General features: G+C 38.2%; 1 protein-coding gene across 7 annotated transcripts in view; it reads right to left on the bottom strand.

Moving 5' to 3' along the window:
- Positions 1–8,684: 8,684 nt before the first annotated feature.
- The window catches only part of LOC143282022 (uncharacterized), a 231,484-nt gene continuing 222,863 nt past the window's right edge, over positions 8,685–17,305 (bottom strand). For 4 of the 7 annotated variants that reach the window (XM_076587442.1, XM_076587448.1, XM_076587444.1 and 1 more), the window contains one exon: positions 8,756–8,823. In XM_076587442.1, the coding sequence (XP_076443557.1) occupies positions 8,780–8,823 (44 nt within the window). In that variant the 3' untranslated portion in view covers positions 8,756–8,779. Of the gene's footprint in view, positions 8,824–16,357; positions 16,420–17,305 lie in introns of all 7 variants that reach the window. The other 3 variants (XM_076587445.1, XM_076587446.1, XM_076587443.1) reach the window with 3 other exon arrangements.

Here is a 17,305-nt window from a genome sequence, read left to right as displayed (position 1 = left end):
GATTGCAGTATTCGCAGTGACAACACTGTTTAAATCATATTATTCTGGTGTATCTTGGGCATTCAAAAAAATAAGGGCAATTAAAAATTCTTTTTAAGTCCGCGGTAAAGGAGACGTGGCTATCGCGCAATCACACTGCAGCATTTAGCCGTTTTCTCTGGATCTAGACAGACGTACAAGTTTAGTTACACCCGCCGGGAATCCCATGACACTGTGGATTCAATTTCTCTTTTAGGTTCATTCTAGTTTTATAGTTTTAAAGTTGATATGAAAATTGAATATTTTGTTAAACTAATAACATGTAGAGCCAAGTACTTCTAAACGTCGTATGAAGTGAAAAGGACTTCATTTTTAGAAAAGTCAAGACTGGAAATTTTTACGTTTCATCAAGGGTATTAACTCTCATGGTTTATTATTTTAACTGTGAATCCCGACTGATTTGCTGATATTTTTATGGCAGTTTGGGGCATAATCCAGTAAGTGATGAGGCGTTCACAAATCTTTCTCTGAATAAATATTTAACGGTCTCCTTCTCCAACTTTCCATCACATGTTATCGTGTATTGTCAATTGAATATAGGATTGAACGGGCAGGTCAACAACTTGAAATAAATTGGCGTCCTTCGCGTTCACGTGGAATATGAGCACGCACTTTGAATATGTATAAATATGTGTACGCAACTGATTTTTGCCCGTGACCTTCAGGGCTCAGCCAATAGATCTATAATGTCCACTTGTTGTATTGATTTTAGTATTTTCCGAAAAAGACCACTTGGGTGAATGAACATAGTGAAAGCCCTGTACACTAAGAGTAAAACACACAAGCTTTTTATGTATTGAGTATAATTTCAAAATGAAATGTTTAAGATGAGAAAGATCAGTTTAAAGCAAATTAATCCCCCTTGCATTAATTACAGATTAATTTCCCTTTTTTTACTATCTGCAGCAAAGACATGCACCAGAAGTATAACTTCCATCCTTAGCAAAAGAAGTTCCTGTTTGAACCAAAAAAAAAAAAAAAGATAAAAATGACTGCTCTTGTTGTGTCAGAATATCAGATCAAAGTGCAAAGTTTAGAGAATTTAAAAAAACAAAAAAAAAAAAAAAAACAAAACAAAAAACAGTTTGCATATAATTTGACTTTTTTTTTTTTTTTTTGAGTGTGCCCATCCCAGAGGTGCAATATTGTTTTAAACAAGATGACTGAAAAGAACTGAATTTTTCCTATTTTTATTCAAAATTTGGTGTCAACTGACAAAGTGTTTGCAGAGAAAACGGCAATTTTGAAGTTTACCACGGACACACAGACAACTGAACACTGAGTTCAAACATAGACTCACTTTGTTCAGACAAGTGAGTAAACAATTAGACACTACTATGAGTGTATTGTAGTGACTAGGTACAACATGGCGAAAACATTATACTACTCAAAAATATAATCTTTTCATGTGCCGATATAGTTCAGAACTGCCTACCAAGTCTACCAGATACGTTCTGATCCCTTAATGATAAAATCTTTCTTTTCAAAGATACAGTCTTCAAGCCACAAGTCAGTCTGGGCATCCCATTCATGCTATCTACACCTCTCCCAGATTCAACGATCCATTGCTTCCTGCCTCAACTTTATAGATTTGAAGAAACTATAACTAAAAGAAAGAGAACTGCGTTTTTGTATGTTTGGTGCGAATGTTAACACAAAAACACAACGATATGCATCATATGTTTTATTTGCAAAAAAATATTATATGCTTTATCTTTATTGTTCCTCGATATGTACATGTACTTCACATGTTTAATTCGTGTAAATCTAAACAAAGAAAAAGAACAGCAACATAATTTTCATTTAGTAGCAGCAGTTTGAAATTCTGACATCACACAATAACAAAAACTATATGAACAAAAGAGAGAGAAAGAGAGAGAGAGAGAGAGAGAGAGAGAGAGAGATTCTTCTTCGTTTGTGGGCTTTTACGTGTATGACCGTTTTAATCCCGCCATACTGGCAGCCATACTCCGTTTTCGGGGGTTGAGAGAAATCCAAGTGCTTGCCCTTCAATTTCGTATTTGTATTACTCTTTTTGTCCAACAGATTTCTCTGTGAAATTCGGACTGCTCTCCACAGGGAGAGTGCGTTGCTACACTGACAGCGCCACCCACTTTTTTCTGCCTGCAATTTAATTTGTTTTCCTAACTGGATTTTCCAGAGACAACCCTTTTGGGGTTCTTTTAAGTGCGCTAAATGCATGCTACACACGGGACCTCACATTCATCCTCATGGACTACAAATCAGTGCTGCAAAGTCTCCTTGCAGGAGAAGAAAGCCAGATCCTGCTAGACATCAGGCAGGCACTGGGGACATTGAGCCAGAGGTCAGTGCTGACCCTTCAGTGGATCCCATCGCATTGTGGAGTCAGCAGAAATGAGGAGGCTGACAGGCTCTCAAAGGTGGGCAGCAAAATGGAACGGACTGTCCATCCTATCTCCTATAGAGATGCATGAGCAATCCTGAAGAGCCAGTTCAGAGAGCAATAGAGGAACAAACACCACGCTGGATTGGAGGAGAATGATCTCTGGAGCACAGACCACATCAAGTAGTCCTATTCAGACTGAGAACTGGACATTGTAGGCTCCTTTCACACCTCTACAGACTGAGACTGTCCTCTACTGATGAATGCCCATGTGGAACTGGTTCACAGACACCAGAGCATTTCCTACAGTTCTGCTTAACTCTTGATACACTGAGGAAGAAAACCTGGCCCTGTGTGGTGGATCTCCACAAGAAGCTCTGGGGACCATCTGCTGCACTGCGGAGGATGACGGACTTCGTGCTGCAGACCGAATTGACCACCTGACAGCATGACCTGGTGAACGCTGAGGAAGAATCACTCATCCGAACGACCAGAGTCCAGACCACCACTCAAGGTCTAGTGGAGGGGGAGAAATTACTGGTGTGATTTGAACCAGTGCGCTTAGATTCTCTTGCTTCCTAGGCGGACGCGTTACCTCTAGGACAACACTCCACTTGTGTTGCTGAAACAGAATGTTTAAATGGACAGAGCTGCTGGTGGCGCAGTACACTGGCGCAACTGTCATAAAGTTGCTTCACTGTCCTTTTTTTTTTTCGTCGAGGTATTTTTGGGGAGTGAGCTGGATTTAAGGGATGGAGTGGGAGGATATGGAGCATTCAATCTGTGTATCATTTTGTAAATTAAAGTTCTGAGCATGTGCTGTGGAGAACTGGCAGCAAGTCAATGGTTAGGAACTGCTGCGGGAGTGAATACATACATATGACATGAGCATAACACGATCACCAAGACATGAATTGGTTTGCAGAACTGATTGAGTGAAAAAAAAGGAAAAAGTCTCACACTGTGAAGTGTCAAAATGCTGTGCACACACCTCAAGGTGGCATGCAAACAATTTCTACCAACATGAAATTTCATAAATAAAATGATTTTTGTTCATTCTGACCACAAGATGCTTATGAAGTGCAACCTTTAATGACCACAAACTATATCTATGCTTACACAAATTTGATTCACTGTTAAAGTGACAACAATATGCCTGTTTATATGTATATGTGCTATGTGCACATTTAGAAAATATACATAACGCTTGTTTACAGGAATCATATATGCAAATGTTTGTGTAAAAGAATTAAAAATTGGCCTGTAATTCTATCTTATGTAAGTGCTGTGTGGAAACCTGCCCTCATGACTGGTACTGCTTCATGCTACATGACTGGTACTGCCTCATGCTACACAACTGGTACTGCTTCATGCTACACGACTGGTACTCCTTCATGCTACACGACAGGCACTGCTTCATGCTATATGACTGGTATTGCTTCATGCTACATGACAGGCACTGCTTCATGCTGCATGACTGGTATTGCTTCATGCTACATGACTGGTACTGCTTCATGCTATATGACTGGAACTGCTTCATGCTACATGACAGGCACTGCTTCATGCTGCATGACTGGTATTGCTTCATGCTACATGACAGGCACTGCTTCATGCTGCATGACTGATATTGCTTCATGCTACATGACTGGTACTGCTTCATGCTATATGACTGGAACTGCTTCATGCTACATGACAGGCACTGCTTCATGCTGCATGACTGGTATTGCTTCATGCTACATGACTGGTACTGCTTCATGCTATATGACTGGAACTGCTTCATGCTACATGACAGGCACTGCTTCATGCTGCATGACTGGCACTGCTTCATGCTACATGACTGGTACTGCTTCATGCTATATGACTGGAACTGCTTCATGCTACATGACTGGTACTGCTTCATGCTATATGACTGGAACTGCTTCATGCTACATGACAGGCACTGCTTCATGCTACATGACAGGCACTGCTTCATGCTGCATGACTGGTACTGCTTCATGCTACATGACTGGTACTGCTTCATGCTACATGACTGGAACTGCTTCATGCTACATGACAGGCACTGCTTCATGCTGCATGACTGGTACTGCTTCATGCTACATGACTGGTACTGCTTCATGCTATATGACTGGAACTGCTTCATGCTACAAAATTGATAATGTTTCATGCCACATAACAGGTACTGTCTGATTCTACATAACTGGTACTGTTTGATTCTACCTAACTTGTACTGTTTCAATCTACATGACTGGTACTGTTTCATTCTATATAAATGGTACTGTTTCATCCTACATAACTGGTACTACTTAACTCATTCAGCCCTGCTCCAGAGCAATGCTCTGGTGTCAAAATTCATTCCATTGAAATGGTGTACATGTTCCTACCTATGCACAAACTGCAAACAAAGGGAACTAACTTCTACAGTATTCCCAGCTGTGTCCCCAAGTGTCAATTTGGATGAAAAACCGGTTAAGTATATATATCTACTGGTTAAGAATATATATATATCTATCGTCTTCGGTGGGTTTTTTTTGGTTTTTTTTGCATCAGTATGGCAGGGGAACCTGCTGAGGCTGTAAGCTCCTTTGCCATGAACGGATTTATGCTACATGACAGGTACTGATTCATGCTACATGACGGCTTCATGCTCCATGACTCGTACTACTTCATGCAAGACAAATGGAACTGCTTCATGCTACATGACTGGTGCTGTTTCATGCTATGTAACCAGCACTGTTTTATGCTAGATGAGTGGTACAGCCTCATGCTCACAACTTGTTCATGTTTTGTTCATGACTGGTACTGCTTCATGCTACATGGCTGGCACTGCTCCATGCAACATGACTGGTAATGTTTCATGTTACATAACTGGTGCTGTTTCATGCTGCATAACTGGTACTGGTTTATGCAACATTACTGGTACAACCTATTGCAACACAACATGTTCATGTTACATGACAGGTACTGTTTTATGCTACATAACTGGTACTGTTTTATACTAAATGACAGATACTGATTCATGTTATATGACTTGGTCTTGCTTCATGCAACAAACACGCTGTGTACATTTCAGCCCACATACACATTTTGACAAAAACTGCTGACAATCTTTTTTTTTGTGGGGGTGGAGGGGGGGGAGGATGTGGGGAGTTTGGGGGGGGCCTTCCCCATCATCTGCACTGTTTCATTGGCATTACTGCCATGGTGCTCATTCCAAGTCCCCAATACATGGCCACATTTGGGTTCCTCTGTTGCAGTCCCAGCATCAGCAGTCCACAGAGAACCATCAATGTTTGGTCGTCAGGAAGCCACACACCAGAGGAGACCCTGCACTGCTGCTGAGTCACTTTGGTGGTGTTCAGTAGTGCCTGTTCTGTTTTAATATATTTAGGACACCACGTAGTAAGCCCCTTACTGACAATAATAATGACTTAATCATGGATCCAAATTGAGTGAGACAGAGTGGAGACCGCCACAACATCCCTACAACGAAAGTCCCCCATGAATCTGCTGACACTGATGACCTAGACAGGACTCACCCCAAACTACTAAAAAAAATTGTCTAATTATATAATTGTCTTTCTTTTGTGCTTTACTTCTACCCTCTTCAAAACTTGATTTCACATATAATGTCAATGAAAAACAAGGTTTTTAAACAGATTGGGAAAACTTAATAACTTGGGAACCACAATAATTGTGATCTTCTCACCCTAGTTTTTACAAATAAAGAGAATAATATTTATATTTAAAAAAAATTACCATGAGACATCTTCCTTCAGACAGATTTACCAAATTCATGTCAACACTGTTTAATACAGTGATAAACACTGTATCTTGACAACATACAAACAGAAAACAGCATACACATATGCAGAGATTGACAGTGAATGGTTTAACATATGAAACAAACACACATACACTGCTGCTTCTCAGTTCTGATTTTAAAAAATCTGTCTCTGTCATGTCAGAGAAGAAAATTGCAGTAATGAAACAAAAAAGATTTCCAATGTCATCAGACAAATGTTTTGTTTCCTTATCTGATCTAATATGAAATACGAAAGAATTTAATCGAAACTTCATACTTGATCAAAGAAACTTGGCTACTGTGAACAGTGACAGAGCTGCTATTCTGTGTCTAAGAAAATGGACATGATGAAATTAAGAAACATAAATTCATGTTACAAAATGTTTCTAGATCAACGGACAACTTTGTTGTTCCTGTGACTTGTGAAATAAATTCATCAAACTTTCACCATTAATTACAGAGACTGGTATTCATGGAAAGTTAACCTGAGAGTATCATGTCTATTGGTGAAGGGAATTTCACTTGACAAGAAATGTAAATTAGTTTAATGATATATTTTAAGATCAGAATGAAATCAAAGCATGTTGCTTATAGCCCAGCTACCCACAAAGTGGCCATTTCAGGGCTAAATACCTGTCATTTCTTAAAAATATTTCAGATCAGACGATAAATTAGGTGCTGCTAACACTGAACTGCTACTATCCCATGATCATTATTATGGCAGTCTAGCTGTTCACAGCCAATGTAAATGTTTTCATCATTTTTTTCATTTGTAAACATTTGAGTTTACTGTCTGTTACAGCATAACAATGTGAATATGTAAGCATATGTGTGGTTTTAAGTGTGTGTGTTTGAGTAAAAGTGCACATGGAAGGAGATTGAATGTACCTTTCGCTTTATGCCACATGCATTTTATTTTCATACTGTGGAAATTAGATAAATCAAGCAAGACATGTATAATGAGGATATAAAATGACCAATGGGCATTGAATCCATAATTTGATCCAATTAGTTCCTACTACCAACATAACTGCACACACACACACACACACACACATACACACACATGTATGTATGTATATATAATCTTTCATACAATAACATTCATATAAAAGATTTTATCACTGACAGATTATTTATCACTGATTTTGCTTGTCAACATAATAAAGCAAGGGGTACATAAATATACTCCTCTGACCAGATAAACCCACATGCATTTACATATCTCATTTTCTTGGACATACTTCCCTAGTCAAACGTCTAATAATGAAGCTTCTGAATTCATCGGAGTTTGCAAGATTCACAAATAACAGAAAAATATGCTTTCCACAATCTTTATGACCCAGGACTGAAGAGAACAGAAAACACTGAAGGAAAGACACTGATGGCTGTGGAGAACACAAAAGTATCAGTAGCTCAAGGAGGTGTCACTGTGTTCGGACAAATCCATCTACACTACACCACATCTGCCAAGCAGATGCCTGACCAGCAGCATATCCCAACACGCTTAGTCTGGCCTTGAGAAAAAAAAAAGAAGAAAAAAAAAGAACACAAAAACCAACGAGAAAGTAAAACAGGCCAGTGGAGAACTGCGAACATCCTCAGAGAGTTGCCTTGGGCAGTGAAGAAAAGCAAAGGCTTGGAGAAAGGGACCAAATACTTATGTGAACAACAAACACACAACAGACCTAACTAAAATTCTCTACAGCCACACCTTTGCTCCTAATCACCTTACCTCCTACAACTACTCCACACTGGCTGTTCTTCTTTATGAAGTATTATGCTAATCTAATATTATGCTGACACAATCAACACACTGAATAAACTTTTTGTGCATCCAAAAGCATTAAAAGTAAGTCTAAAGGAAAAGAAATCTGGGTGATTTCTTTTTAACAATAACTAAAGCCAAATTCACAGTTTGGCAACATATCACAAGTACACAAAATGCTTATGATTATGTCATATTCTTTCAGCTACAAAAGCAAATACAGAGACATATTGGTAATTTTAATCAAATAACCCTGAACATACAATACTGATCTCTCTGCTGATATGACATTACCACAAATCAAAAGCCGACACAATTACTACAGATTGCATATATCACAGTTGTTGGGTTTTTTTTTAACAGACAATATAGATGTCAACAAATGGTACACCAACAAAATAGTCAAGTAAAAAAACAAACAAACTGAAAAGGTGATTAAATGTGTACTGCTGCTGCCACTGTTGAAATATGGATGGAATTGCTGATGACTTGATACAATAAGGCATGGAGGACAAATCAGCCCAACTCAAAATGATTCAAATGATTGGACACATGAAAGATACATCCACTACTTAAACCTAACCCAAGCCATTTGTCTGGCCATCCTTCATGGCTAGCTTGTCATTACATTCTGCTTCTTGAATATCAAATAATGTCAGGTTTCCATACAACAAATGGTTGGGCAGCAATAGCGTAAATCAGTTTTGTAGATATCATTTGTCATACAGTGGCCATAATAGTTGGAGATTTTGTCAAAGCAGCAGTTTTAGGACTAAGATCTGAAAACAGGTCCTTCTGCACGTGTTCATTCCCTTTGTTCCTGCTTACATTTCAAGAACTTTGAGGTACCTGTAAAGACAAAACAAAAACATTAATTCAACAAAAGGACATTATACATGTCTGAATCAAAGCAATCCTATTCAATCTTATTTTTCATATATATTAACATCTTCTCGTCATTTGCCTTATCATTGCAGAATACTGTAATTTATAGTGAGAAACACACAAACACACACACACACACAAACAGCAACAGTCGGGCATACTCATTTTCTTAAGTCTTGTTTTCCCGAAGTGTGCTTCAGCTTCATTCTCAGTACGAACTGTGCCCAGAGGCATGCCAATGAAGGATGGTGGGGTTGTGGTGGTTTTGAGTGGATATGCGCAATTTCAGTATGTCACAGAAATATTTTTACCAGATACAGCAAACAAGTTAGACATCAGTCATAGGCAACTAACTGTCAGCTGGTCAGGCATCTGCTTGGCAGATGTGGTGTAGCGTATATGGTTTGTCCGAACGCAGTGACGCCTCCTTGAGCTACTGAAACTGAAACTGAAACTGTCATCATCTTCCTTGAAACAAATATCATCCTGACCCTATGATAAGATTGCAAGAAAAAATTTAACCCTTTATATTATTAGACTGGAACATAAACTTCATCTAAAAAACAAACAAACAAAAACAACAACAAACACAGAAAACCCCAACACACACATAAGCCCCCCACCCCAGATCATTTAGACATGTTTCTTTCAGTGTGTGTCCTCAGAGGTCTGTCACATGTACTGCATCACATTTGTTATAACATGGGCCTGTGTCCTGAGGACTATGAGGAGGGAAGTAGCATACACAGGTCTGGCAAACCCATAAAAACAATCACAAAGAAGTGTCCTCTATTTTACTGTCCATCTTCCTTGATCAAAACTTTCCTTGGAGTTTAAAACCATAAAGGATTTTTCAATGTTTTCACTTTTACCAAATTTCTCTTCCAAATATCAACAAGACATTGATAATGAAGCAGCTAACAAAGGTGTTTACAAATGAACAAATGAACAATGCCATTATGTGCTGTCCTTTTTTCCTTGTTTCCAACAGCAAAAATGAAAAAAAAAGAGAGCAAATTTATCAATTTCATGTTCAGCTAATATACTTACCATGTCTAAATGGTTGCATGGCAAACTGACATAAACATTAAAAACTGAAGTTATAGTTAACACACACAAACTTTGTGGGTGGCATTCCCTGCTTAATGCCCTGTTCCAGAAACCCTTGTCCTCACTTCAAGACAATAGGGAATGATGCAGAAGAGTACTTGTGATCCAGGAATCAAGAGATTTGAATGGTTTAATTGCTACAATCAGCATCACTCTGGTCTTGTGTGGGTGTGGTTTTGGCACTGCCTTTTTGCTTTTTTTTTAGGAAAGGAAGACAAATGACAGCTCAGTCCATTTCCCTGTGAGCACCGACGTGGAGGTGAAGATGAAGCATCCCTGTCCTGGGTAAGCTGACCCTGACTAACAGCAGCTCACAGAGCATGGCCCTGGGATGACTTCAATCGGTGGCAACATGACTGGGGACCTGCACACTCACCTCAGTCTCTTTGTTGGGAAGAAGGAACTCAAAGGGAGAGTGGGAGAGACAGTCCGCAACAGGGAAGGATAACTGTGGATCCAGCGGGGACAGTATAATTGTTTGGGCCACTGTCCAGGATTGCACCCACCAGTGGAAGGAAATATGTATGAAGTGGAAACCAGTTGCACAAAATGGGGGACGATGCATTGTTGCATGTGGTAAATATGTGGAAGAAACAGGAAAAGTCAAAGGCTTCCAGGTCTTGTGGGCCTATTGATGGGATCAGAAATGGAGTGTGTCCAGTCCTTTTGCCCCCATGGGCAGTTCACAATGGAGAAATTATTAACACCTACTCCTTTCTTGTGACAGCTTACACATGAAAATGTCACAAAGATGGCGGGGGGGGGGGGGGGGGGGGGGGGGGGGGGGGGGGGGTGGTGGTGATCAGTGTCCCATAAGCAAAGCAGGGTTGGGTCTCCAGGACCTTCTTCAGCCAGTGAACAAGATGGGCTGGAGACAATGTGTCCATGTTCTGTGAATCAGGGAGTGGATGTGTCTGACAGGTGACTGGAACTGATTGTGTTTCAGGCACAGTATTGTTTTGCTTGCAGTTCCTTGAGCCATTTATCTTCAAAACAGACACATAAACAGAGGAAACATGTAAATGTCAACAGGGCTCTGCTGAGATGAGGGCATTAGTGGCATATCATCCCCAGTGTGTTTCTCTTTGTACTTACCTTCAATTCTATTCTAATTTGGGCTATTGTTGCAACACAACTATTACAGAAGACAGCATTAGCCAGTAATCAAGAAGAACAGATCAAAATTAGTATTTTGCTAGGATCACACTAAGCATTACTACAGCAGCATTTGTTGAACACAAACAAAAGATTAATCAATATTATGCATCTGAAGAAGACAGAAGGGAACTGGTCATGTCAGATAGTTTCTATCTATTTGGAAAAAGGCTGTAATTTAAAAACGTGTAATACTACTTGACTGAAGCTACTGATAATGCAAACAACTGATTCATCCAACACAAAAAAATGAGTGCAAGTGGAGCAAAACCCAGAAATACCAGTGGTTACTGGGAGGAAGATTTCATACATAAGTCTTAAAATGTTCCCCAGACTAAATATTATCCATGCTTTTTTTCCTTTTACAAATTAGGGATATGAGAGGTTGGGGATTGCTGAAATTTGTCATCATTCAGCTTTTCATGGTAAAGCTGATTTTACAAACAAACACTACATATGTCAAATATTGTTATTTTTTCATCCATCTCTATCATTTAAAAAATTTTTTTTTTTTAAATCAATACAATTACGTGAAAGTAATCAAATTAAATATTATTTACCAGTCTATATTTCTACATTGTTTTGTTGATTGTCAATGTTAGTTATTTATGAGTATATATTTTCTACATCATTTGGTTGATTGTCAATGTTATCTCCTATTAAATAATGTTATTTACCAGTCTATATTTTCTACATTGTTAGGTTGATTGTCAGTGCTATCTCCTAAAATTTTTGCTGTCACTGATCACTACAGATATTTGCTGAATAAGGCTAGTATCTGCCTAAAGTAGAGAATCTGAAATTTATGACAATCAATTTTGATTCATTATCTCAATTTCTTACTACTGTCTTTCTTGTTATTTATCTTGACAACATATCTGTGGCTGTGCCATCTCAGTATTTCAAGATCTATCATTTCTGAATCATCTATGCTGATATTTTTAATGTTGTTTGCAAAATTTTAATTACCTGATCAGAATCCAAGCAGCTTCAACCACCCTTGGTGCTAATGTAAACAAACTGATCTAGGTCTCATTACACATGAAATAATGTAAAATATCTTTTTACATCGATAAACTCACTAGAGCTTTCTTTCCACTGTGATTGGTAATGTTCATTGCTGCTAGTATTTGCTGAGATGCTTAAAATCCATTTACACTGCTGAGCTCTGACAAATGATACTTTCATGTGAATGAAAAACTTCACAAAATTGGTAGCAAATTCACTCGCCATATCTCCCATATGCAGTATACATCACTTCTTTATCTTCGTCAACATAATGTAGTGTTGTTTACAAATATTTTATGGCCTGAACAGAGGCCACTGCTGGTGATACTGCAAATAATATCCGTGTTCCCCTACACTAGGAATGTAGATAATATATAAAATTTCTTCTGCTGTCAACACTCATTACACACATATAAACATATGGATATTACAACACTGCTGAGTGATTTGTCAGTTAATAATCCACCATTAAAGTCCTCATTTACAGGCTTGCAACTGATTCAATCATGCCAAGAACCATCCAAAACATTAATCTGGTGATCCAGAAAGTGATCCAGCGATGACAGTCAATGACCCCAACAACTAAGAAATAAACCATATGCAATTTAAACAATCAATTCTGGTTTATTTCGGCAGACTTGTACTTCTGCATCAGCGCTTTAAAGACACTATGCTTCTGAAGTAGAAAGAAGCCAGATGTCAGTTCCTATGTTACATTGGTTTCATTAAGCCCTTGGATAACTGTTGTAATCATAAGGATGGATTCTTTGGATGGATGATACAGACCATGTGATTCTATCCCTTTAATTGATGTCAGGAGAAAAGGGGGCGGGGATGGTGGGGGGATGGGGGGAGGGGGAAGAGGAAAGGAGAAATGAGATGGGCGACTGGGAAAGAGACAAGTAGAGAGAGAGAGATGAGAGAGAGAGAGGGGGAGGGATCGGAATGACCAAAGCAAAGAAACTGAAGAAATTTAATCATGATTAGTGTGGGAAAGGTAAATTCTAATGTTCATTATCTCTTTGTTACTTTCGAAAAAGACAGGAAGGGAAGCATGGGCAAAGAAATCCAAATAAACAGATGCTCTTCTGAATTTCTACTATCATCCCCACAATCATCATCTGTTAAATGGAGCGGTCATCTCTGTTGAAAGTCAGATCACCACACAAAAGACATACTTTGATCTGGTAACTTTATCAGTCACAACAACAGGAAAACAGAAACCACAGAAAGAAAAGTTATTTGGAACCTCTACACTCACGCCTGGCCACAGCACATCACACATACAGCAGCCCCACCACCACAAGTCAACAAGCCAAACCACAAGCAGCATATTGCAGACTTGTTACACCTTCCATGCAGGAAGAAGGCCAGCAGTGACCTTACTTGTCACTGACGAAGAATGCATGGAGAGCAAAGTTTGGCTGCGAGGAAAAGCACGGGAGGGCCTGGAAGAGGACAGGAGGAGGAGGGAAAAAGAAGCATGTTAGTAGTGCAATATGAAACAACCAGTATCAACATGGCAGGTCAAATATAACCCCATGATAATCATATTGAGGGATTTGAGTACAACCATATTTCATTCCTATGTTGCTAAAGCCTTGGAATCAACAGTAAAGTTTTGAACCAACATCAGATGACCAAACATCAAACAATATACAGATACATCTACACCAAATGTAACAGAAACACATTCATATTGCATACACCATGCATCATTTGTAGTGCTGTTTCCCAACCCCAAATATCTATCCCCAGACACAGCAGATACTGTAATCCCTCCACCTTACTTTTCTGGCCACCTGATCTCCAAAACCAGATTTATACACATACAGAAGAAAAAATTACCAAGGTGATAATGACTAACCTTACTCGAAGTTTTTTCCCCCTCCGATAGGACAAACAACGAATGAGGATGAAAATTTGTACAAAGATCTCCAGCTCTGATGGATATACTTCTGTCTGAGTAAGTCTTAAAAACAAAATCAAACAAAAACACTTCTCCTCGAAGATAAAAGAAGACTTTTAATGTTTTGGTGAATACTGCTGTTGAAAACAAGCCATGCCCTTCAGATCAGTGCACATATTATATATATATATATATATATATATATATATATATATATATATATATATATATATATGTGTGTGTGTGTGTGTGTGTGTGTGTGTGTTCATGTACAGAAGGTCAGATTGTCATTTCGTGTTGTTTTTCTCTATATCATCTTAAAATGTGTGCATATGCACACAGAAGATCAAATATGCACGTTAAAGATCCTGTAATCCATGCCAGCATTTGGTGGGTTATGAAAACTAGAACATAACCAGTATGCACCCCCCCAAAAAAAGAGTATGGCTGCCTACATGGCGGGGTAAACAAAACAGTCATACATGCAAAATGTTATATATCTCAATGTGTATGCATACGAGACTTAAACTTGACTGAATGACACAGAAAATGAATGATGAGCACCCAATGGGAGCCGTCAGTCAGTTCTAACCAGGTGGGCAGCCTGTTGTGCTTTGAATTTGGTCTCCGACCAAGGATAGGTGCTATGTAAGTATCAATATCATATCACATCATATCTAATCACTAGAAAGCCATTCATTATAAAGATACAAATGATATGTTTTTGTTGCTTGCAAAATTAATGTGCTCTCTCTTTCTTTTCATTCCACTATCTTTTATTCTTTTTTTTGCATGTCAATGAAAAAAAGGCTTTATCATTCCATGTTAAACCATACACAAAATTATTTTCAAGAGTATAAAAAAGTACTAAACAAAAAAAGGAAATGGCCTAATAGCAAGGAATTATGATGAGGTTACCTTTGGACAGTCCAGAGAACAATAATAATAAAGCAGAACCATTTTATATCCATTGCATGACCATCAGAAACATGCACCAAAAGAAAAGACCCCACAGCCAGTATGTGGACACTGTTTAGTTGTAAGCCAAACAATCACTTGAATTTGAACATTATTGAACTGTGGAATATTTGTGTTCTGTAACATTTCTTGAATGATACTGATGGAGATACTTTAATACTGCATTCATATACAGGTATGAACACAAGAACAAAGACATGCACATGCACTCAAACAATGATAAAACAAATTAACTACAGCAAGCAAAAGGAGCTCTCAAGTGAAAAGATCATTAAAGCACCTGGATATATGCAATATCAGTATCAAAACATTAATACAATGCAAAATAAAACAGTAAGTCAAATAAAACTTTGAACAACAATATGAACAACTAGAAACAGCAATCTGCAGGTAATAGAATAAAATTCACATTGCAATCAAAACATTCAACATATCCATGCACACCTACTGAAGCTCATGCTCATACTTCAAACAGAAGTTGTCAAATGGAAACATGAATAAAGACCAGAATGAAAAAAATACTGCATGTAAATACTGAAGATTGAAAAAATGGTAAAGAGGCACTAAAATGCTGCTGCACTACTTCCAAGAAGTGGGAAAAATGGCACAGTGGAGAAGAAAACCAATGGGCTGTCTGAGCGAGGGAAGTCATTGAGAGGGCACTGTACACCTTGACACACTATGTCACTGACCACACAGTGTCACACTCAGTACCCAAGTCAACAATCTTTGACCAAATCTAGGATTTCTGTCATTAAATACATGTACAGTCATACTGAAACATGTTTTAAGAACATTCCTTTCCGTCATAACCAAACCATAAAATTATCATACTGTCAAATGTTCATTCTTTCTTTAGATTCATTTTTATTCACACGTCCCTAATACAAAAGTATATCAATATTTGTATCATAAAGACTATACACGTGTGATTAAAATTGCAAGGATACTAATTTGTAATTTCCAAAGTAACCTTGATAATTCAATGAATTTTCTATTGGAAATCACAATATCTATTTGCACATAAATATTTTTACCCATCTTGCTTTCATATTCTGATACTGATATTACAAATTAAAAAAAAAAAAATCTGATTCACTCTCCAAAGAAAAAAAAAGTCACATAAGAGAAAGGTATTTTTCACACCACAAAGATTATTATTCCAAGGTACTCAAAATGTATTAAAAGAGTGTTAAGTGGGAAGTGACTTAGAATGGAAAGGAACTACACAAAGCTAACAAATGTCTAAAGTTCTGTCACAGCCCAAAAAAGAATGAAAGCTGAAAGGACTGGCTAGAATGAAAAGAGAAAACACATACAAAAGAGGGATTCTCACACCTTTGATACATTGTAACCCAAACTACCATCACCTTCAGGCAAGATCGGCTACCACATCAAACCTTGAGGGACAAATACATGGAACTTGAGTTCATATCATAAGCACACAATGAATAAAATAAAGTGCCGTCAGATTATAGGTGCTATTTAAGTTATCTTTTTCACACAGAAAAACATAACCCAAACCAACCCAAGCCTGTTGTCTTGAACATTCTTATTCAAAGTTTACAGTCTTAATTTTTTTTCTGTGGAATCAGATGACTCAGACCATAAAAGAAAGGGAATCAACCATTTAATGTGACCAAAATCTTTTACCCAGACTTACACAATAAGCCTGGTAAAATTCAATAGCAAAAGGCAAATATTATGATTTCTTATGTCTTTTTATCAGCAGGGCAAACACCAGTGCTGAAAATACTCCACACACAAAATCACCAAAAATCAGTTTAGTAAAACTACAACCCTGTCAAACCTGGGGAAAATCAAAACACACACAAACAACACCCCCGCCCCCTCCACTGTCACCACAGCACCCTATATTGGATCAGATAATTTGGCACACAGTGGCACAGCAGCACTAAAAAACCCAGATATTCATTGTTATGGATTGACAGTTGATCAAATTTCTCACCAAAGGTAAACAATTAATGAATAAAATGAAGTTTGCTTCTGAAGTACAAGGCACACAACTTCAAACCCATCACTGGCCCACAGGGCAATGACATGTACTTCACTTGTTAATATGTACCTTTCATTGACCTGTGTGCCAACTGATAAGAAACTAATAGTGATGTATGGTCTTCACTGGTGTGTCTTTTTTCTGCTGCTTGATTTGTCAACATGCTAATGTGCATATCCACTTCAATTTTTGATTTAAAGTAAATTTTTGTATATGACAAGCAGACATCTATCTAAAGGGACCCCCCCTACCCTCCTCTCCTTAAAACT

The sequence above is a fragment of the Babylonia areolata genome, chromosome 5, assembly GCF_041734735.1.
Source record: "Babylonia areolata isolate BAREFJ2019XMU chromosome 5, ASM4173473v1, whole genome shotgun sequence".
NCBI lineage: Eukaryota > Metazoa > Mollusca > Gastropoda > Neogastropoda > Buccinidae > Babylonia > Babylonia areolata.
This window is presented reverse-complemented; position numbering and strand designations above follow the sequence as displayed.